General features: G+C 40.2%; 1 protein-coding gene across 4 annotated transcripts in view; it reads left to right on the top strand.

The window, feature by feature from the left end:
• PARD3B (par-3 family cell polarity regulator beta) overlaps nt 1–21,493 on the top strand; it is a 413,289-nt gene that overhangs the window by 346,817 nt on the left and 44,979 nt on the right. For all 4 annotated transcript variants that reach the window (XM_056349156.1, XM_056349159.1, XM_056349157.1 and 1 more), the window contains one exon: nt 14,765–14,900. In XM_056349156.1, coding sequence (XP_056205131.1) covers nt 14,765–14,900 — 136 coding nt within the window. The remainder of the gene's footprint in view (nt 1–14,764; nt 14,901–21,493) is intronic.

The following is a 21,493-nucleotide window of genomic DNA, read 5'->3' as shown; positions in this document are numbered from 1 at the left end:
AGCTTGTTTTTCTGCAGGTCTGCCTTCAAAACATGAAGCAAACATGTCCTGCAGCAATGCCAATCACTGCTGCTTGAGAATATCCCTAAGTAATGGTCACACCCTCATTTCAAAGGCAATATATATGGGCCATTATCTGAGCAAATACAGTGCATGTCACTGCAAATCCATTGATGATGATGAATTCTGGTTACTGTTGAGTGCAGCCAGATATGGGATGGTGAGTAAGGGGTAAGAAATTAGCCCTTGAGCTTTGTGGGTTTTTACTCTGTAAACAGGTCAGAGTTTCATAAAAGCTTAAGCAAAATATGAAAAAGAAGAAAAGCTGGAGATGAGTCTCAGGGTAGAGATGGGGAAATAAGGAAGCAAGGAAAGAAGAAGGAATAACAAAACTAAAAAAGCATCCTTTGTGGGGAGGTGGAAATCAGATGAGATTTTTAAAAAGGAAAAAATTAAGGATTTGAATAGTGCCGGGGTCCCTCCACTGTCCCCAGCAGGGCTGGCAAGAGAAGCCTTGAAGAATACCCTCTCAACAGGGTGTTTCAGGAGTGTTCTGAGGCCACAGTGTACACACGTCCTCAGCATCAGTGACAGGTTCTTTTATTTATTCATTTTGTTCATGTTATGAAATAGAGGCAATGGAAGAAGCAATTTGTTTTCTTGGTCTTGATTCGGAATACCTCTACCATTAACTGCTTCCCCCCAACCTTTTCTGTAGTATTCACTTGTCAGGTTTGTCCATGTTCCCCAGGGTGAGATTTCTCCTCGTTTTATAATGAGGAACAGGACTTTCAGACCTTTCTGTGTGTAGCCACCAAAACCAATGTTACAGCCAGGCTCAGCAGCAGCAATGGCAATATGCAATAATAACCATCCCACGTGAGATCTAGATTTACTGCTCCTCTGTTTAGTTCATATAGTGCCTCAACGGCATGATCTGATTTGCTCTTTTCACGTAATCCATCATTAATTATCTGAGTAGGATGGGTTCTTCTGTAATGGATGGAGAAATGGTCTCCCCTACATTCAGAGTGCAGCTTCACTTTCTCCAGCTGCAGCTATGTCACTTATTTACCATTTTTATTTTAAACGTGGTTTGCTTTTTCAAGCATGAGGATTTGGGGGAGCAGTAATGCTTCCATTTGAAGTGTTACCTTTGAGGCTGCTTTTAAGCAGAGTGGGAACTAAGTAGCAGTTACTGGCTGCAGACCTCCAGCTCAGACCCACACCAGGAGGAGCGGGTGTTTCGGCAGCATGCACAGGCTGTCTCCTCCTCCATCTGAGGAAGCAGCAGTTGTGGCTGCCAGAGAAAGCTTTGGGGCTTGTAGGGGACAGCTGTGGCTCCCACATGGCTCCCATCAGTAGTGGCAGCAAAAGGAATAGGAGCTGTATTCTCGGCACTCTCCTTCCCCAGGGAGTTCAGGAGAGCAAGTAGGAGCAGCTCTTCGGGGAGGCAGAGTTGTTTCCAGGGCTTGTGGAAGGGAGTGGGGGTAGAGAGTTGCACACAGGCAGGGGCTGTCTCCCTCCCTCCCTTCCCGTGCATGAGAGGTGCAGGAGCTCTGCACCCTCTCTTCCCCAGTCTGATCTTCTCTTTGCAAATTGTCTTCCGCAACGTAAAACATTTTTGGTCCTTTCCTGCCCTCCTCCTCTATCCCCCCCGCCCCCCCCAGCCTATTGAAATCTTCCCTGCCTCCTGCTGAACCTTGCTATGCCATTGCTGAATTGCATTTTACCACCCCACAAATGAGAACAAAATAAACTACTTTATCTCGATCATTTGGGCAGCAAAATGCAGTTTGCTTGTGTTGCTGCAGATCTTTGAGCCAACTCTAGTCTGGATGCTTTTATCACTTTGCAATCTAATCTGCAGAATATCTCAGATCCTCTTGCACTGGAAGAAAAAATTTTTTAAGACAAAATAAAGAAAAGCCAGCTGTGTACTTGTGCATGCACAGACCCACAGTGATATACATGTACTCATATATCTGTATATGTACATGTATAATAAATAAAAAAATACTTATAACACTTGGAAGGTCCACACCTAACTTGCTAATGTCAGCTACAATTGATAGACAGCTAAGTCAGACTCTTTTTATAGTCCATTTCTAAAATGAAACCATAAATTTTAAAGCCAGTCTTCATCATTGCAGAGAAAAAAGCTTTTCTAGCCTATTGATGAAATATAACATTTGATAGGATTTATGAGGCCCAGATTCAGGAGGATCATTTGCAGAGCACTTAAAGCTCCTTTTTCCTGCCCTTTGCCTTCCCTCCTCCCAAATACACATACCAAAAAAAAGCCATTAGTAATGAAAAATTATTAAGGAAGATTTTTTTTTTTATTCCATACAAATGTCAATTTGAGAGATAGAAAGAGGAAGAAAACAGTGGCAGGGGTTCTTAAAGTAAAGGGGTCTAAGTAGAGCCAGGTTGATTATATGAGGGGAATACTGACTTTTACTAATAAATACACAGTATGATTATTTGCTGTAGTACAGTCATATGTAACGTGTGTGTGTATATGTATTTTTAATAGTACCGGATGGAATTTATTTTTTTAATCATATTGCGGTATTCACAAACCAGCCACATAAAGTTAAAAATAAAAATGATACCCAGCTTCTTGGTATCTTGATAAAGTTCCCTTCTGGCTTGTATTACTAGAGTGATAATTTCAGAGGAAAAACATCTTCTGTAACTTGTGATCACAGTATCTGTCAAATGGTAGGAAATGAAGAAAACTGCCAGACAGTGTCAGATTTATTAACAGCTCTACGAAAATCAAAATTAATGCATTTTCTCATCTTTGATGGGTTGAAATGTCCATGTGCTGTACTTACCTTAATGGACAAGCGAAGGAAGTAGCAGTCATCAATTAAGTCTCTCATTAGGCTGACTACAGCGTAATCTGGAGCACATGCAAGAGTACTACGTGCTTACCAGGCTGTACCTCAAAGGTGTTGTGGTTGTTAGGAAGTGCTCATCTCACGGATGCCGGGAGCAAACCAGCTTTGTGCTGCCTCCAGGAACATGCAGCCAGATCCTTGGACCAGGGAGCATGCAGTCCTACAGGAAAGGGAGGGGGACAGCTGTAGAAACCAGCCTGCACCAGTTCTGTGAGGGGAGTTGCTGGCCTGACTTCCACTGGGAAACTGTATTTCCACCTGTTAATAACCAGTCGTCAGCCATTTGGGTTGAAAATGCCTATGTAGGAGGTGTGCTGAAGCTGAATTTTTATGGAACACCATGACAGCTGTTTGGGTTTTGGTGGTTTTTTTTGTTTTTTTTTTTGGGGGGGGGGGGGCTGGAGGGACAAGATAAGGGGTCGTTTTGTCTGTGTAAAAAGTAATAATAATAAGCATATGATTCTTTCAATAAGAAGCTGTAGTCTTCCCATACGCTGGAACGGGCGTTTTATATTTAGGAAGGGAACACAGCCTAGTCTTACACCAGACTGTGCCTTTTGCCACCCCTTGAACGTTGACAATTTGACTAAGTTATAAGATTTAGAGTACTTCCCACACACATGATAGAAACTTGGCTGCAGACTTCACCAAAAGTGCTTGTCCTGAACTGCCAGATCAGATCCTAGACATGTTTTTCCAGTAGTAGGTTCTCCTGGCTGCAGGACCAGAGAGGTCCTGGTGTGGGAACGATGAGGTGAGTGGGGCATGACCAGTGTCCCCTTGCCCTTATGTCCCACCTTCCAGGGAAGGAAAGGGTGAGCTGATGTGAATGCAAAATCCTACAAAACGCTGCAAAGGAGTGGGAAAAGAATTGGAACAGAGAAGAGGCAGAATTGCTGGAGCAGCTTAAGGGATGGGGAGAATAAAGAAGAGTGCTGGGTCAGGGCAGAGTTGTGGACAGTATGTGGGTGCTTCAGAGTAGGGAGAAGTTTACCAGTACTGCAAGTGTAATTCTCTGTTAGTGTGTTAGATGTGAACACACTTACTTGAACCAGTGCAGAAAGGAAGAAGTGCTGTTGGGTGTCCCACGCTGCCTGCAGTCTCGTCATTACTGGTAGGCTGCTTTGTGAAAAGCTTCTGGGAGCTGGGTCTGAAGGAGTGCTGCTGGAACGAGAGGTGCTGACCTAGGCATATCACAGAGGTGTTTCTGTATTAGAGCAGCCCATGGGACAGGGATGTGCTTGTAGATGTGGATAGCCAGTAAGTGGGTGGAGGAAACTGGCATCCTTGGCTGAAAGGTATGAAGAGAAAGACTTTCCGACATCAGGATGAGAACAGGGAATGAAGAAAGCAAGACAAAAACAGATGTGAAAGGGTTTGTAAGGTGTGTGTAAAGATGGTAGCTGAAACCATCTAAGAGTCATTCTCTAGAGACAGAGCTGGGCCTGAACCAGAACACTTTTCTGTAACATTTCTGGGATGTCCCAGCTAAATGCAGCGAGATAGGCTTGCCCTTGCCTCCTCCAGGTGAGATACACCAGGAAATGGTTGAGTATAACTTGAAGATTTCATTATTTCTTTTTCTCCTTTTTAATTCAATGTTTTTCAAAACAATTACTGAAAAAGAGTAGTGCTTACCTTCAGTCTTAAGTATCTGAAATTCAGCCCGGACTTCTCCAAGTAGAAAAGTGGGAGTAATTTCAGAGGTGCAGTGAAGCTGCAATCACAAGAAGGAGCTAGAAAAGCTGTGCATGTCTGGAAGCCCAGGAGCTTCCACTGCCTGCATAATAAAAAGTAATAAAGTTACACTGCTAACTTTTGGCCCCTGAGTTCAGAAATACTTCTCCGAAATGTGGTTCAGCTTATAAAGTGTTTAATTCTGTTGATGTGGAGCTTGTGATGAAAGCTAGTTGAAGGAACGTGCGCTCCCCAGTCCTTGCGAATGTGATCAAAACAACTGTGCTCCGAGGGACCCAGCTGCATGGAGGGTAGGTGCCCAAGGAGGGAGGCTGCTGGAAGGGTGGGCAGGGTGGCCTCGAAGGTGGCAGAACTTTGCAAAATCCATCAACCGCTTCAGCATCTGGCAGGATTTCTGTTGAGCAATAACCACAAGCTAAATTTGCCATATATAATTCCTGAGAGAAGCTAGTGGTAACTGTTGTTTTGACTTTTGAGCATGTTCCTGTGAAACTGCTCAGATCTGAGTTGTAGTTTGGAAATACTGCTGTATCAGAGAACTAAAATGAATTTACCTTCAGGGTTGTCCCCATGGTAAGATTGTCGTAAAATTTTTAGCCCCTTGCACTACTAAAGTGCAGAAAATATAATTAAGCCTGTTTCTCTTGCACATCTGTTAAATGCTTCAAGTGTCATTTTAGCATATATTCAGAAGTAGTGAACTTTGGATCATTATATTGGAGTTAGGATATTCCAAAGAGTGCGTGCGAGCGTGCATATGGATTATACTCCCCTCTGTGAGAAGGCCCACGTGTTGTAAGAGCCATTCGAGCATACTCAACAGTGCTTTCATTTTGCTGTGTGTTGCACTCGCAGCTAGTAAAATACATTAGAAATAATTTCATTTGTTGTCTTTGCTTTTCTTTTGCTTGTGGTTGGAACATTAAATGCTTTCCTTATAAGGCTTACATGCTTCACCTTGCATGTGCCAGTGGCTTAATAAGAACATCTGCTGTCTTTCTGTAGCAAATCTGATGATTTTTCTACGCACGTATATTTAGTTGTACATATAAATAGAATCCAGGCACTGTTAGATGCATATGAAAGTGTACGTCAGATTGAAATGGTAACATATGAGGTTTTCTGCAGTTCCATTTATGAAGTATCAAGTTAAAAACAAAACTGTGAAGTAGCCAGAAAACTTTATTTCTGCAGCCAAAGGCATATGCTTATACAGCCTACCCTAATTAGGTCTCTGATATATGCTTAGAATGGTCAGTATTTCATGGGTTGTATCTTTGTCTGCAAGTTGCTTTTTCATTAAAGTTGGGCTTTTACACAGTAGAATGTAGGAGAGCATTGCTCCAGATGTCTGGCTCCTTTCACCAGTTTTGTTGCTGTCTACAGCAAAATTTGAGTTTTAACTCTACAGTGCAAATTCCCTTTGAATCTTTGGATGCCCTTAAACAGCGTAGTATTGGAATATGTGTAAATGTCTACAAAGTACGGTGATTAGAGTGGCTGGTTTAAGAGGAGCTATAAAATGCTTCCAGCTGGAGTGCATTCTTGAGGTAAGCTCAAAATACACTCCAAATTGTCAGCACACTACTCAGGAAAAACACAAGAAACATATCGTCTTTAGTGTGCCTTGCCTCCCCTAATGCACATAAGGATAGTGTAAATGGAAGCCAGTCAATTTTCAACGGTTTGTGTAAAATTGTCCCTAGGTTTTGCTTCTGTGCTTCAGCCTTTGTGAATTAATGCATCACACTGGGTTGTAAGTGTACCTGTGTGTACTTCTGTGGACATAATGTCGTCTATATTTCAGTAAGTATTGTGTATCTGTCTATTAATATTTATATGGAACTGAGAGCTTTGGTTCTTGCAATTTTTAATAAACATTGATGGTGTTACTAGTTTATACAGAGTATTCAATATGCTCCATCAAAATGGCAGCTCTAATTAGGTTCCTTGAATTAGCTAATGGATTTTGAGAAAGATAGCTTACAAAGCTCTTACAGCTGTCCAAGATATTCCTGCCATGGCAGAAAGACAAAAGGCCGCTGGAAGCTATAGACTTTAAAGCTTTAGAAATACAGCTGACAGTTAAAAAAGATAAATTACATTTGTATTTTTTTTCCCGTAAAAGTCCTAACACTGGATTAATGGTATTCTTGTAGTGACCATTCATTAAAAACAATGAAAAAAGCCAACTTTATAGTAAGGATGTATTTTGGCTGTGAGATTTGTGCTTTTCCCTGATGCTTTGCACATGGTATAAATTAAACCTTTTTTTTTCTGAGTTGAGGTTGAGATTTCTACCTCATTTCTACCAAGCCAGGTATTATAAAAACAAACTACATAGAGGATTAGTTGCTGCTACTCTGCCAGTGGCATAGATTTTGAATGTGTGTAACAAAGAGCAAGATATAGTCTCTAGTGGGAAACTTGGAGAGGTAATTCCTGGGAGAAAATGGATAGTTACTTTGGGCTTTGTAGTTTTCAACAAAATACATTTTAGAACATGGGCAGCAGCATCTACTGCGAGCAAATTCTTAGATCCTCAATTCTTCCCTCACAAGGGAGCACAGAAATTAAGACTGCACTGAATTGTCACCTTCTCTCCCTTCTGCCTTTGCTTTGTGTGTGCTAAAGGGAATTCCTGAGGGACTCTTGAATGGCTAATTCATTGGAAGTCTGTAAAGTACTTATTATTTCAGCTTTAGCGGTAAGTTTAATAAACTGTAGTGCAAAAGGCAATAGTCTGCAACTGAAAAAAAGCCTAGCAGCCAGTTGCAGGCAGGTGTGATAGCCATTAAGAAACAGAGCTACATTTCCACACAAGAGTTTAGCATTCAGCATTTGCTTTGTTGAATTGTAAAAGCTGCTGTAAATGGAGTTTGGAGGGCTGAAAATCTGCTCTGTGTTGATGTGACCTATCTATTGAATATATGCCAGCTGCTTTACATCAGTAAAGTAAAATACCCCCTCCCAAGCCATGTTGTAATACAAAGTGCCAAAAAAGGCATTTTAAATACTTTGCCGTGTAAATCCAGAAGAAATTACCTTGGAGAGAAGGCCCTCAATTATGCCTCACACGTGACTCCTGCGTGATGGATAAAAGGCATAATTGATATCATCTTTAGTGAAGAAACCAGAAACTGTTGCATTGTCTAGAGGCTACTGAAAATACCAGGAAAATCTGTTTTTCATTATTTTCATTGTGTATTGTTTATAGAGAGTTTGGTTGTTGTCAGCAGCCAAGTCCCTAATCTCCCTGCTTTCCTAGCCCTTTGGAGACACGTGCACATCTCAGATCAACAAGACAGCAGTAAACTGGTCACATGCCAGAAACAGGCATCGCCATTAACCAGCCTGAACTGTAAGGCATCTTTTTTTTATTAGTTAAAATTTGATGATTGCCTTCCTTGGTGAGGCACAATACATTGAGCAGAAAAAAAGGAAAAAATGTCTTTTCTTTGAAGTAAAGATGACAAGCTGGCTACAAACAAGAGAATGTCCCCTTTTTTTCTTTCCTTCCTACTTGATTGCAAATAACAAGTTTCTGTTAGAGTAGCACATACCGTATCCACTGTTACAGTGAAGTTAAACCTCAGTGTGCCTATTTTGTTTCCATAAAGCAACAAATTAGGCTAATACCTCCCATTATTTCTGGCCAGCTGTAGTCAACTGTAAGTTATAAAGGAGATGAGAAGTGGACTGGATTGGAAAGATGATGCTCATCTGAATGTCTAGGCCATCTGCCATGCCAAACAGGAAAAGGTGGTGTATGTCGTGTGAAAGGAGGGAAACGTAAAAGGATGCTTTATGTCAAGCCACCAAGAGATTTTTTTTTAAACAGTTTGGAAAAACTCAAAGTGATACAAATGTGTTGGTCTCAATCCTCAGATTGTTCTTCTGAGGCTTCTGTAAACATATTATGAGCTATTTGGGGAAAGAAAAGGTTAATGACACTGCTAATTCGTATCATGCAAGGTTTTCTTTCCTTCTTTCTTCCTAATGAGTCTGTAGGAACCTAGGAATATCATCTTCTCTCTTTCCACTAAGCTCCTAATGTCAAGAGGTCAGTAGTGATGTTACAGGGTCAGTAGGACTCAATTTACATCCAGACAAATGGTAGTCACGTGCTGCCCTAGGAGCCTTTGACCTTTTGGACAGACGTGGTTGTACTGCTTTTATGTTAGCCTAAAGAATTGAAAGGTGACAGTGTATGTGCCACTGAAGCACAGTTACGACTTTTTTGTAAATTAGATTGACTCGAGGACTTTAGTATGCAAGTTCATATAAACTCCAGCATGCATAAATAGCTTCTTCAGTGTAGTTTGTTTTCTTGCAGTTCATTTGTGATTCTTGACTTTAGTTTATGTACATACGGATCAAGAGAAACATCCGTCTTAACGCTTCTCGTGTCAGCCCGTCCATACAGACCCTCTCAGGATAGTCCTGTCTAAATGCAACTGGGCTCAAAGTCTTCCTCCCAGTCACTTTGCACAGGTTTCCACATCAACTGGCCTACTGGAGCCCCTCTCCATTGATAAAGATGGTAATTGTGTATACATAGGGTATATTCCTGCCCAGAGCAAAAAGCAAGTGTTACAGAGACAAACAAAGCCATTTGCGTGGTTCCGCTAGCTAGAAATACATTGTTCTTAGGTTGGGTCCTCAGCGTGGCGTGTGTACAGCCAAAACCCAGGCTGGCTCTGGCTGAACATCAACGATGATTCCTGAGCCTGCAAGGTGGTATCAGTGATGTCAACAAGGTATTTCTGACAAGTCTTTCATTTCAGTATCACGCATTTACTCAAATGCATATGAAAACAACAAATGTTCATTTCTTCCTAAAGTCTCTTTCTTTTAGTGGTTGACAAAGATGAAAGCTGAAATATTGTAGAATTATGTTCTTATCATTGATTTTCTTTTTATCGCTTCCCACCATTCTTTTTATTCCCTCTTACTATTGAGGTTGCAGAGATACCTTCATAAGCCATGTAATACTTCAGGGTAGAAAGACAAGGGCTGGAACTAAAAGAGTAATGTACTCAAATATTTACTTGTTGTAACTTCAAAATGAAAGTTTTATCCTAAGTGAAAGATACTCTTACATGCTCTGTTGGACTCCCTTATACTGTATATCTTCGCAGACCACTGTGTTCCTTTCAGTATATAAAATTAGTTGTTTTATAGCAGAGTGTGAATGGAAGATTGTCCGTTCTCTTGAGTCTGTGAAACACGTTTTGTCTTGGATTTGTTTGTTAATGGAAAATTCCCTGAAAGAATAAAATTTTCTTTTTTCTTTTTTTTTTCTTTTTTCTTTTTTTTTTTTTTTACTTGGAAGCACTACTTGTTTGTTTGGAAGCTGACAGTCAGCTGGGTGAAATCAGTGTTTGAAAGAAGTGGCTGGCAAAAAAGCCCTGTGCAATATTAATGTGTTTAGGAAAACCACTGGAAACAAAATGTTTATTGCCTCTTTAAATGTATGTTTATATACAGCTTTAAGTGGTTCATCTTACTCTGTACATGCAACACTTGTTTTTAATTTTGTATTATCTAGAGAGCTGCAGTAAGAAGTCAGTAATCTAAAAAATGACATTTTTAACCTGAATGATTGAAATCCAGATTAGCAACTCGGAGGAAGAACAGAGGGGAGATTTTACTGTGCAAAACCTGAGCCATATGTATTAAAAACTGACAATTTTTTGATTCTTTGAGAAAAATAACTTGTCTGTCATATTGGCTATATGAGGTTATTACTGTGGTGTTTGTTCATCTATTTCTTCAGAGATGATGGGATGAAATTTCACAGCCATATTTTACATAATGTTAGAGATAGCTTGAAGCTAAGCTGTGCCAAATTATGGTTTCTTTTTTGTTTTGGGATGCCTATTCCATTCCAGCTGCTCCAGTTGAATGGCTGTTTCATAGCAGGTCCTTTTACAGTCACAGTGGGCAAGGTGGAACCTGTATAGTGCCTCTGATATATTCAGGCACAGGGCAGAAGACAGTGACTTCTGGCAGTTTATGTAGTTGGTAGTACAGCCCCAGCAGCGTCAGATAGAATGATTGCTCAAGCTTTTTTTAAATCTTTCACTCAGGCCAGAAGGCAGCTTTGGTTTGTAAGGATTGTATCTAGCAAAACTACAGAACGGCTGACAAGAATATGTGTTTTCCTCTTTTAAATGTTCATATAAGATTATTTTAAAATTGTTTTCCTATTAAAAAAATAGTAATCCTTGCAGTGCGTGCAGCTTATTTGAAGAACTGTTGAACTTCTCTTGTTTGTGGCTTGGGATTTTGGGCAGGTTTTGTTACTGTTTGAAATCAGCATCTAAGTCTTTGCTAAACTCTTTGTAAAGTTTCTCAGAGATTTTTTTCCCCCTACGTAGACATTATTTTAAAACTTCCCCCAAAAGCATCAAGTTCTATCCAAGTATCAGCTGCTTCTGAATCAGTCTCCTTACATGTAGCACCGTTTTTGGAAATTGTTCTGAAGTCAGTCGCAAAATGCAGAGTGGATAGCTCTCTTAGTCTTGTCGTGACAGCAGAGAAGCCTGTGGGTAGATTAAATGTTAAAGTCTGGGTACGCGTGCCGGTGGAGGGGAATGGCAAGCGTGTGGTGGCACAGTTCTCTGAAGAACATATAGTGCAGGGAGCCATGTCAGGGAAGTGAGTTGTGCACAAAATTGTAGATATGATGGGGACTGTAATATTTATATCTCCTTAAGGAGGGAGCACTATGTTAAAAGTAAAGCTACTGTAAAAGAAATCTGTCTGCTATAGTTACTAGGCTTGGTGAATAGCTTCAGTAAGTCTCCTTAATATAAATTGACTTTGATTGGAGTATTGTTCTTATATTTCTTCTGTAAGTTCAGGTTCCTTTTCAGTATAGTCATGCATCTGAAACATTTGAACTGGTATTCATCTGCTGTTTCCCTGTCTGAGAACTGCTATCTGATCAAACCAATATTTTTTAATTATGTATTTATAGGCAGATGGGAGAATAGTTTGCAGTCAATGTATGATCTTCTCTGCAAATCTTGGAAAATTGTGTTGTTTTTTTTTAATATTGCCTTATCAGTTTCTTTTTTTTATTACTGATGACTTCATTCTGTTTGAATTCAATGCTTCAGTTTCTTTGGGGTAAACTAATAGATTATGTATGCGATATTTGCACAGTGCTGATTGAATTCATCTGGTGAGTTTGAATGTGGCTCATATATTCACATAATTGTCAGGAGCCAACTTGAAATTCAGAACTGTTTCATGAGCATTGCACAGGGCATCATATTCATCTCACATTACTTTTGTGGTAAGCTAGCATACAGCTTTTTCAAAAGCCAATGTCTTTTACATTTGTGCCTATAAACAGTGATGGGGAAGGAAAAAAAAAAACCTGTGGAGCTTTTAAACTGTTTCCTGAAAAAATGAAGCTGATGTACTGACCGACCCTCTTCCAACCATTCCCCCCACCTTTCTAACACATTCTGAACCTGCTGACTATTTTTGACCAGGCTTGACAGGTGATTCAATTTTCAAAAGATACTGGATCACTAAGCTTCATGAAAGTAAGCAGCCTGCGAGAGAGACCCAGATGAATGCCCTTGCTTGGGAGAAATGCTGCAGTGTAAACTCAGTCCCATTATCGGACACCAGAGAACCCACAGGAGAGAAGCACAGGAAATCAGACTTCATGGAGCTGCTTGTTTCCACAGAGATTATGCTTGTGTTTTCGCACTAATCCAGATGGATAACTTTCCATGTGCTGCTATCTTTCATTCAAATGTTCCTACTCATTCTCATGGTTAGGGTTTGTACTTTAATACGGCATGGCAGAGGTTTTCCAAAGAAAAAGCTGTCAGACCCAGTCTTTTAATATATATAATGAGCTTGATTTCTGCAACGCTGACGTCTGCTTGCTGGCTCGATAGGTTTAAGCAGAAGGAAGTTCACCTGCAGGAGATCTGCAGAACGGAGCTAAGGCTGCTGTAACTGCCTCTTACAATATATCAATCTCAGATTTCATTTTAAAAGGGGGGGGGAGGGGGGAACCAAACCTGTATGCTATTTTCAGATTACTTCTTCAGCCAAAATACCTGGAGGTAGAAAGTGGGTATGTGGCCATTAGGCCACTGGTGTCAGGTGCTAATACAGTTTGCACAGAGCTGCAGGGAGCCAGATCGGCTGGAGTCAGACTAGACCCCTTCCCTGTGTTTCAGCATTTCCCTCTCTTAGCTGGTGCTACTTGGGGTAATGATGTTGGCAGAGCAACAGGGCCAGTACTTTGGACTTTATCTGTATGTTAGCAGCCCTAATTAAACACTTTATCTGTACTCATAAGTAAAGGCAGGGGATTTCACAGGTATTGTATTGCTCATGAGCTGTGGACCAAACTTCACTGTTCTAAGTGATAGCCCCCATTAGCTAGACCTCAATTCCAGTGTTTTGCAAACTGGAAATGGTTTTCCACTATTTGACAAGAATTCATGCAAGAAATAGAGACATTTATCTGTGGCAAGATTCAAGGGGAAAAGGGGATGCACTTTTTCTTTGCTCAGTAGTCCAGAGAGTTTGTGCAAGCTTTCTGCACTGTCTTGGCAGATCATGAGAAAAATTTTGTATGCTCTGGAAGAGTTCAGTAAGTCAGCCAGAGAAGCTTGAAACCTCTGGGACTTCATAGGGTAGAGGGGCTGGATAACTTAGGATCCAAGGGAAGGCAAGTAATTTAAGTGATTTTTTTCATGGAAACCTACTGATGCTGCAAGTAAACATTTCCAGTCCTGGCTGCATATTCAGTTACATGTGCACCCTACATGGAATTTCCCTTCACTAGTAATTAATTTCCAAACAATCCAGATTGCTGTTAGATACTAGAAACTGCTTATTGTTGCACTCATAGGTTTATGTCCAATCTTTTGTATATGCTTTCCAAATGCAGTTTGCTATGCAAATCCTATAAAAGGCTTCCCTAGATTCGGGCATGACAGGCGTGACAAGATGCTCCACAGAGTCTGTCCTCATGTGAAGAAATCTGGATCTCTATAGCCCATTGTTGGTGGGGCAGAGTTGAGGTTGCAGATTATGAGACTGTGATGATGTGCTGCAATAACAATGGTCTGAGTTTAGGACTGGCCACAAATAAATTATGTGACAATTCCCCATGAATATCAGTAAATGCTACTGAGACATACAGTCAGTATTCACCCCAGTGCTGACTAGAGCGGGGCTGGAAATAGCTGCAGGAAACTGAATTTATTCATGTCAAATGTGGCTGTATTCTTTTTCATTCTTAGGCATTTTCAGGTTTATATTTTTTTTTTTTTATCCTTCCAGGTATAGCTTGAGCTTCCACATTAGTACAAGTCCACTGTAAGGTTTTGGAAGGCTCACCAGGGTCAAAATCTGCAAAGACGGGCATGTGTTTAACTTGATAAACTAAGCAACTCCACTAGTTTTACCATGGCAGTTTGCAGTGTGTGCAGTTTAGCATACAAGTGAGTCTTTGAGGATTAATAAATAGATTACTGTTTAATTACCACTTTAAAAAATAGTGTCAAGATTTGATGGTACACTTTCCTGTCTCTCTTGCCTCCCATATATTTTTGTGGCTGATGTCTGAGTTCTTTGTTTAACTGGGAGGGAGGCTGATTTTTGTGAGATAAAACTTCTTTCTGTGCTTCTCTGTGAATATAGTTTATTCTTTACCTTGAACAAATGTAATTTTAGGGTAATTTCACATTTAGTGTGGGAGCAAAAGGAAACTTTTTTTTTTGCCAGCTTATCATCATCATCATTATTATTATTAAAATATGATAGCCATTTATAGCTGCTCATAGGAATGTTAAAAGTTTCCTTGTACTCCCCCATCTGTCTGCATCCATCTGTTGTCTCTTGTCTGGTACTGGAATTGTTAAGTTCTTGGACAGGGACAGCCTTTTTTAAAAATGGGGATCAAGTTCACAATTAGTAGCTTTATTATTACAAGAAAGCTAGACTAAGGGTGATAATGGGCCATGAGCACTATGCAAATCAGGAGATTCAAACATTCATAATCCATTTGTCTCAAGTGTGGCAATTCTGTGTTTGCGCTCATATGGGTACCTGGTAAATGTTAGGTATGTGTGTACATATGAGTTTTATTTAGCATTTTTTATTTTTCTCAGTGGCTGCGCAGGTGGTGGGAATGCTGATCGTATCCAGAAGTTACGGAAGGAGTACCATCAGGCCAGGCGAGAAGGCTTACCTTTCTACGAGGACGATGAAGGAAGAACACAGCCATCTGATTATGACCAGCATTGGGTGGGTACACAGTGTGATGCAAAGTGCTTTTGCAGCATTCAGGGTTAGCAGAAGGTGCTTATTTGTTTGTGTTTTCCAGAAATCCTATGTCATCTTAACATGAATTTGGGAGGCTGGTAGAAATGGAGAAATCCTTAATGCCAGCCCACCAAAGAAAACATTGATAATATGGCAACTTGGCTAAGAATAACTTGCCTGTTCACTCTGTTTGATTTAGGCCTGGGTTTCCTCTCTGTAGGCACAAGATACGCAGTCACTGCCAAACTTGTCACGTGTGGTAGCATCAAGGCTTTTCAGCAGGATTTATGGTACTCTGGCAGTTCATTTAATGACTCCCTGGGTTATCAAGAGCATTAGAAGAGCAGACTCTCACTGTGCTTAGCTGTAAAGCAAGTGGGAGGAAACTGAGGCATGTGTGCTCCTACCCTTCGTTCTGCACACCAGACAGTAGCAATCTGGCCTTGATACATCCTGAGTAACTTCTATAAAATGAAAAATGGAATAATTTGCCTCTCTCCCATTAAAAGATCTTGAAATATTCTACCAACACTATAGAACTGTTACAGACATGTTGTATTCCCTGTTTTACATCTAGGAGTCACACTAAACAGGGAAGTATTATCTACCCCACTACTGAAGAGTAAGCTGTGGTAGAACCAGCAATTAAATCAACAGTGCCAGATTTTTTAATGCTTTAAAAAAATGCAACAGCTGTAATCTATGGGATAACAACTGTGGTACTTAAGAGCTCCACCTGAGCAGGTTTCAAAGTTGGACTCTGTCTCTTTAGAAGTAATTATAATCAACCAGCATTCAAAAATGTAACTTTGATAAGATGCAATTTATGCTAAATTTGAAATTTTAGTTTAAAAAGAGGCAGAATTATGTTAAAATCTTAAGAATCTAAATACACCTGAAGTCTGAACTAACATTGTTAATGTCCTCCAATGTTAATGTCCTCCAAACAATCAGTGTGAATGCTGAAGTGAAATCTTCAATGATTGGGGTTGTAGTCAAAAAAAATCCTGTGTGAGACTAGATTTTATTGCAATCACAGAGAGATAGACTTAAAAGGGGTGTTTTTACATAAATTATCATATATATTTGTTCATTAACCCAAAAAAAGTTGTTATATATATTATTCTGATTCAGTTACCAAAGTGTTGCTCACCTTCAGCAGAATAGCTCTTTTCTTAGAACAGTTAACTTTCATCTACTCTCTTAAAGTTTGTGACTCAAATTTGGGACTCTGTAGCTGCCATTCTTCTGAATAGCCTTTGTAAACTAAAATGAGAATATGCATCAAATGTGTCTTTCTGTTGAAATTGTATGGCGTGAGTGTCTTGACAGAGGTCCTAGACCAGGCCAGTGGTACCTCTTCAGCAGCCTGAGGATTTCTACTGCTTATCTGAAACTGATAAAGCTTTATTAATCCTCAGAGGAGGTTGAGATTTATGGTCCAGTGTAGTTTCCTAAGATTCACAAAGGTTTCTTCTAGATAATCCTTTCTAAGCCTTTCCTATTAGGTATAATGCCCAGAGATTACTGATTTCCAAAGCTTTGCTTTTTCTGTGAGGCAAGTTGTCCTTAATCAAAGCAACTGAAATGGAGCTTTAAGTATCACAATCTTGAAGTGATTAATAGTAGTGACACCAGGATTGTTTTTTGGGTTTTGTCCTTCCAGTGCAGAATATTTTTAACTGTTCTTGTGAGGAATGGCAGTCTGCTCAAAAAACAGAGTTTACCTTGAGGGCTTTAACACTCTGAAGTTTGTTGCTGCAGCAGTTCCTCTTGTTGAAGTGGTTTACAAATTTCAGAGACTTCTGGTCTCCTCACTGCAACAAGATCATCCATTGATCCATCCAGCCTTGCATTCCTAGGCACTGTCTTTCAGTCTGGAAAATACTGTGGCCACAGCTTGCTCTTTTTTGACTCCTGGCTGAAATTTCTACTCTTACATGTAGTTTTACCCTTAAAATACATATGTTACATCAATCCATTCAGACAGAAAAGAAGGAACAAAAATAGAACCAAATACTAAAAGGAAAACAAATGTCTCAAAGCATCTTGCCAGGAAAATCCTCAAGGTATTTTTTAAGCCATGTAGTCTTTCCCACCTTGGGCTGCTGACCCTCAGCAGTGCTGTGGTAACACAGATTGAACAACAGCTGATTTTTCCCACCTTTACTCATCAGTGAAGAGACATGCTGATGACTAATTGCATAATTGTAAATAAATAAAACTCACTCGAATCTTCAGGATGGCAGGTCTTTCTTTAAGGAGTTGACAGACAGCTGAGGAGGAGGAAAACCTTCTGGTATAAGTTTTCTTCCTTCCGGCAGGAGGTTATTGCACCAGGGAAGCTGCATCCTGAAAGGAGATGCTGGGTCTCCCTACATATTTTTAATACTCAATTAGTTCTTTTTATACTTTTGTCAGTCAGCTGTTTTACCTAAGCCAGCTTTCCTATAAGATAACTTTCTAATGCACAGCAGCTGCTGTAATCACTTCCCACCATCTCATGAAACATGCAGATAAGTTGGGAAATAACAGAGGATAATTTGAGAAGACGCTATCCCGTCGCAAATCAACAGCTTCAGAAATGGACCCTGGGTCTTGTCTTCCAAAAAGTATCTGAGAACTCATGAGGCAAATTTCTATCTGATAAAGCTGACATTGACGAGTGGCCTTTAGCTGACACTGTAATGGGACAGAATTTCTAATAGAAGGGGTATTTCTAACAATCTACTTTTTTTAATGTGGGATAAATCAAGTTAAAGTGCAGAGCCGGCTGAAAAGCTAGCATTGTGAGGGAAAATGATCTCATGACAGGCAATTGGGATCCATAAATGTTTTAAAAATAAGGTCAAAAATCCATTTTAAATAGGCCTGCTATTCTCTCATCATCCATTCCTCCCCCCTGCATCCATTTTCCAATTCTCCTCTGTTCTTCTCATCTGTTGCTGGATGAATTTTTCGCTCTCTTGCACCTTCATTCTGCTCTCCCTTCCCCACAGTCTGTTCTTTTTCTTTTTGTAAGTAACTGAATAATTCAGTTTAGTGTGTCTCCATAAACAGACACATGTATACAGCACTGTCTGTGCTATAGAGCCAGATCCTTTGAAATTCTTTTCCAGTTCCTTTATGCTTTGGTTTGTTGTTGAGTTTTGCATCCTTTGGGCTGCTCCCCACCCCTGCCCCCACCCCTCTTTCAGATTTATAACTAGGATAAGTGGATAAGCCAAATTCTATAGGGTAGATCACAAGGCGTAAAGTAAGTGTCAGCTAACCAACCAAAGGACGGGCTGATGATAAGTATAAACATTGTCTAGGAAAATGAATGCCTGTTATTAGCAGTGTAATGGGAGATTACTCTAAAATTTTCTGATGACTAGGGTATATTGGGGAGTATCAGTTCAAGACAGAGTCTAGGCATGTGCATACATCCTCATGTCTTAGTGGGACATCAGTCAAAGTGCTCATAAACATATGCTATGCAAACCTAATCCTACAGAAAGAGGCATAATATGTTTATGTAGTATTATCATATACTGCAGTATCAGTCAGACCTTGAGAGAGCTATGTAAGCAATAAGCTGCAAGAACTTAGTCTCCCTAGGAGCTGGAGGGTTTTTTTCGTGGGGCACTTTTTCAGGGCTTTAGAGTCACAGACTAATAGCAGATCATGAGAAACAGCAAAAGAGCTGTCAAGACAAAGCCATGAAGTTAGCATCTGTACTTGTATTTAAGGGCATTTAAATAATGAGGAATTAATCATCTATTTGAGGATTTACTTGGATTGTCTTACAGACTTTGTACAAATCCAGTTACTTAGAACATCAGTTCTTTCCTTCAGGGTGGCAGAGAATCCTTGAAACTCTATCTTTTTAATGTGCATCCAATGACTGCATGTGACACCTGCCATAGTGCAAATAGTTCTTCACCTGTTAGTGACTATATCAGCTTCACTGTACTGAACCTTATGTTAACTGGTTCTAAAAGCCATTTCCTTACTCGCAGATCAGATTTGCAAGCTGATAAATAACCTAAAGATACACGAAAACCTGTCTGGATACTAGCTGTGAGCATTCAGATTGAAACAAATCTGTAATGTACTGAGTTTTGTCAGTTCCCAGTTGCAAGTATGAAAGAAGAATCATGCCTGTCTGTGTTAAAGGCCAAGTACTTTATTGTATGTCTGGCAGGAGTCCAAGCCTAAAAATCAACCAGAACAAAAAAAGGAGCGTTAAGAACTGCATTATTTTTCCATAATGTGTCAAAGGGTTCTATGCTTGCTTCAGGATGAATAAGGAGCTGTTTGTACTTTTCATGATCAATTAGTTCCAGGTTCAGATGTTGCATTTCAAATAGGTTAAGTTCCCAAAATGCACAGACATTTGTGTTGGACCATGGTTAGAAACCAAAATTCCAACTTCTAGAATAATAACATTCCTGTCTTCTAGTGCAATGGGAGAAGCTGACAATTTTATGTACTATGTGAAACCGTATAGCAGAAACTGCTGTGAATTCCAGACTTTCTGAGCCCACAGACTATTAGTAGAAAACAATGAATATTTTTTTTTAAAAAAGTTAACTTACTTGAAGTATAGCTGCTTTTAAAACCATGGGTCAGAAGTATTTGTGTGTAAGTGGTTAAAATATTAATTAAGATAATATCTAAAACGTTTTATTAGATTGTATGATTGACTCACCAATCAATAATTTATGGTCACTACTTATCTCTATATAATGAAGGTTTCAGATTGGGATGTTTTCTAAAGAGCTGTTCAAACTAAGCAGAAGGATTTTGAAATTTACAGGCTGGCTTTTGGGGGGAAATTATTTTGGAGAAATCCCTGCCAAACCTCATGTGAAAAATAAACAACTCCAAATGGCACATGCAAGGAAAGCCAAATTCAATTCCATTAATACTAGTAATAAAGAGTGACTCTTATAAGTTGTTTGGAGTCATTCCTACTTACACAAAGGTTGAATTTGGCACAGATTATTTGAACCAGAGGGGAGTCTGATATGCTCATGTCTTCATGCTAACACTATGTACACACTCTTATTTACCAAGGGAAACAGTTGTGGTGCCATATGTCATCTTATCAAAGCCCACTGGTACTGTTTATATCCTACAATATTATTTGAATTCCAGAAATATATCATGCCACCTATTTCACAAGGTACCTCATCACACAGCTGCTTTTTGTTGTATTTCAATGCAGGGAGGTGATTCTGAGGAGGGCAAACACTAAGCCATTTCTCTGATTTCATATTAGTAGTTGAAGGAAATCAAACAAAAACATGTGGTGCTGCCAGGCTGTGGCTGTCCTTGCAGGCTCACAGCACTGAGAGGTTCCACGTTAACACATGTGCCAGTGGTCATGTCCCTTAGAGTTAGGAGAGGTTCTTCTGATGTGGCCCAAACGGAGAACTTGAGTGGGGCATCACAGAGATTGTGACAGCTGCCAGAGATCATGTTGATGTGATATGAAGGGTCCTAGAGGTTTTATGTTGTAAATGTTTTTCCAAATTTGCCAATATGCTTAGGTAGGTAAGAAACAGACCTTTAACTGGTAATTATATTGATGAGGGGAGTTTGTGAACAGGTAATCCATGCTATACAGTATGCTAAACAGTTACTACATTTGTCCACATAGACAGGCCACAGCTCTGCAGCTTTTATCCTTCGGAGCACAGTTGGATGGACACAGAAACAGCCTTTTCAGAGCTAGGCTGTAATCTGGCTTCACTGCAGTGCTGAGTAGCACGGTAGCTGGGTCTTTGCAATTTGCTTCGGTTTTGGCAAGTTTCTGCAAGTACAGGCTTTAAGTTTTCTGTCTGCTTGTTGATTGCTCCACAGATAGGTGACTCTGTGGCCGCTTTCCCCTGAGCACACGTGCACGGGCTGCCACATCTCAGGCCATCATCGCACGGGGAAGGTGGGAGAGGATTGAGGTTTTAACACCAAGCTTTGACATGTAATGTTGATAAAGCTAATACTGTGCACTTTGAACCTTCCCTTACTCTCAGTGATACGTACTTCTCCATGACAGCTTTGTCCTGGCCCCTAGCAAGTCAGTGCCCCACATACCATAGAATCAAATACAGCTGCTCATGGGTCTGACTACAAGGCAGGGAAAAAAGTAGGTTTCCTTTTAAAATTGACCTCCTCTTCCTCAGGCCATTAGTAAGAGGCCTGCTTCGACTTCTAGAAAGGGGCCCTGGTTACAACAACACTCATTTTTTAATCACAAGACAAGTCTGTAATGCCATTGAAATTCATGTCTGAAGCTAAGCATGCGCTTGGGTATTTATTAGATCAGGCCTGAAATCAGGCCTCAGGCTTGACCCCTGCTTAGGCACAAGCTTTTTCCTTTACTACCAGGTATCTGGTGCATTTATCAAATACATGCTGACACAGCTGACTTCTTTCTGAATTCTCACAGCTTAATTTCTCTGGGTTATGTTCTTGTTCAGCGTGCTGCTGATTAAAAAGAAACCTTGTCCCTGAAAAATACTGATGATCCCCAGAATTGCCTAGCTGCTGTTGTCCCAGATGGCACCCTGTTCCCTAAAGATGCTGGT

Source organism: Falco biarmicus, chromosome 8, assembly GCF_023638135.1.
Source record: "Falco biarmicus isolate bFalBia1 chromosome 8, bFalBia1.pri, whole genome shotgun sequence".
NCBI lineage: Eukaryota > Metazoa > Chordata > Aves > Falconiformes > Falconidae > Falco > Falco biarmicus.
The sequence above is the reverse complement of the archived record's forward strand: the minus strand, read 5'-3'. Positions and strand labels throughout refer to the sequence as shown.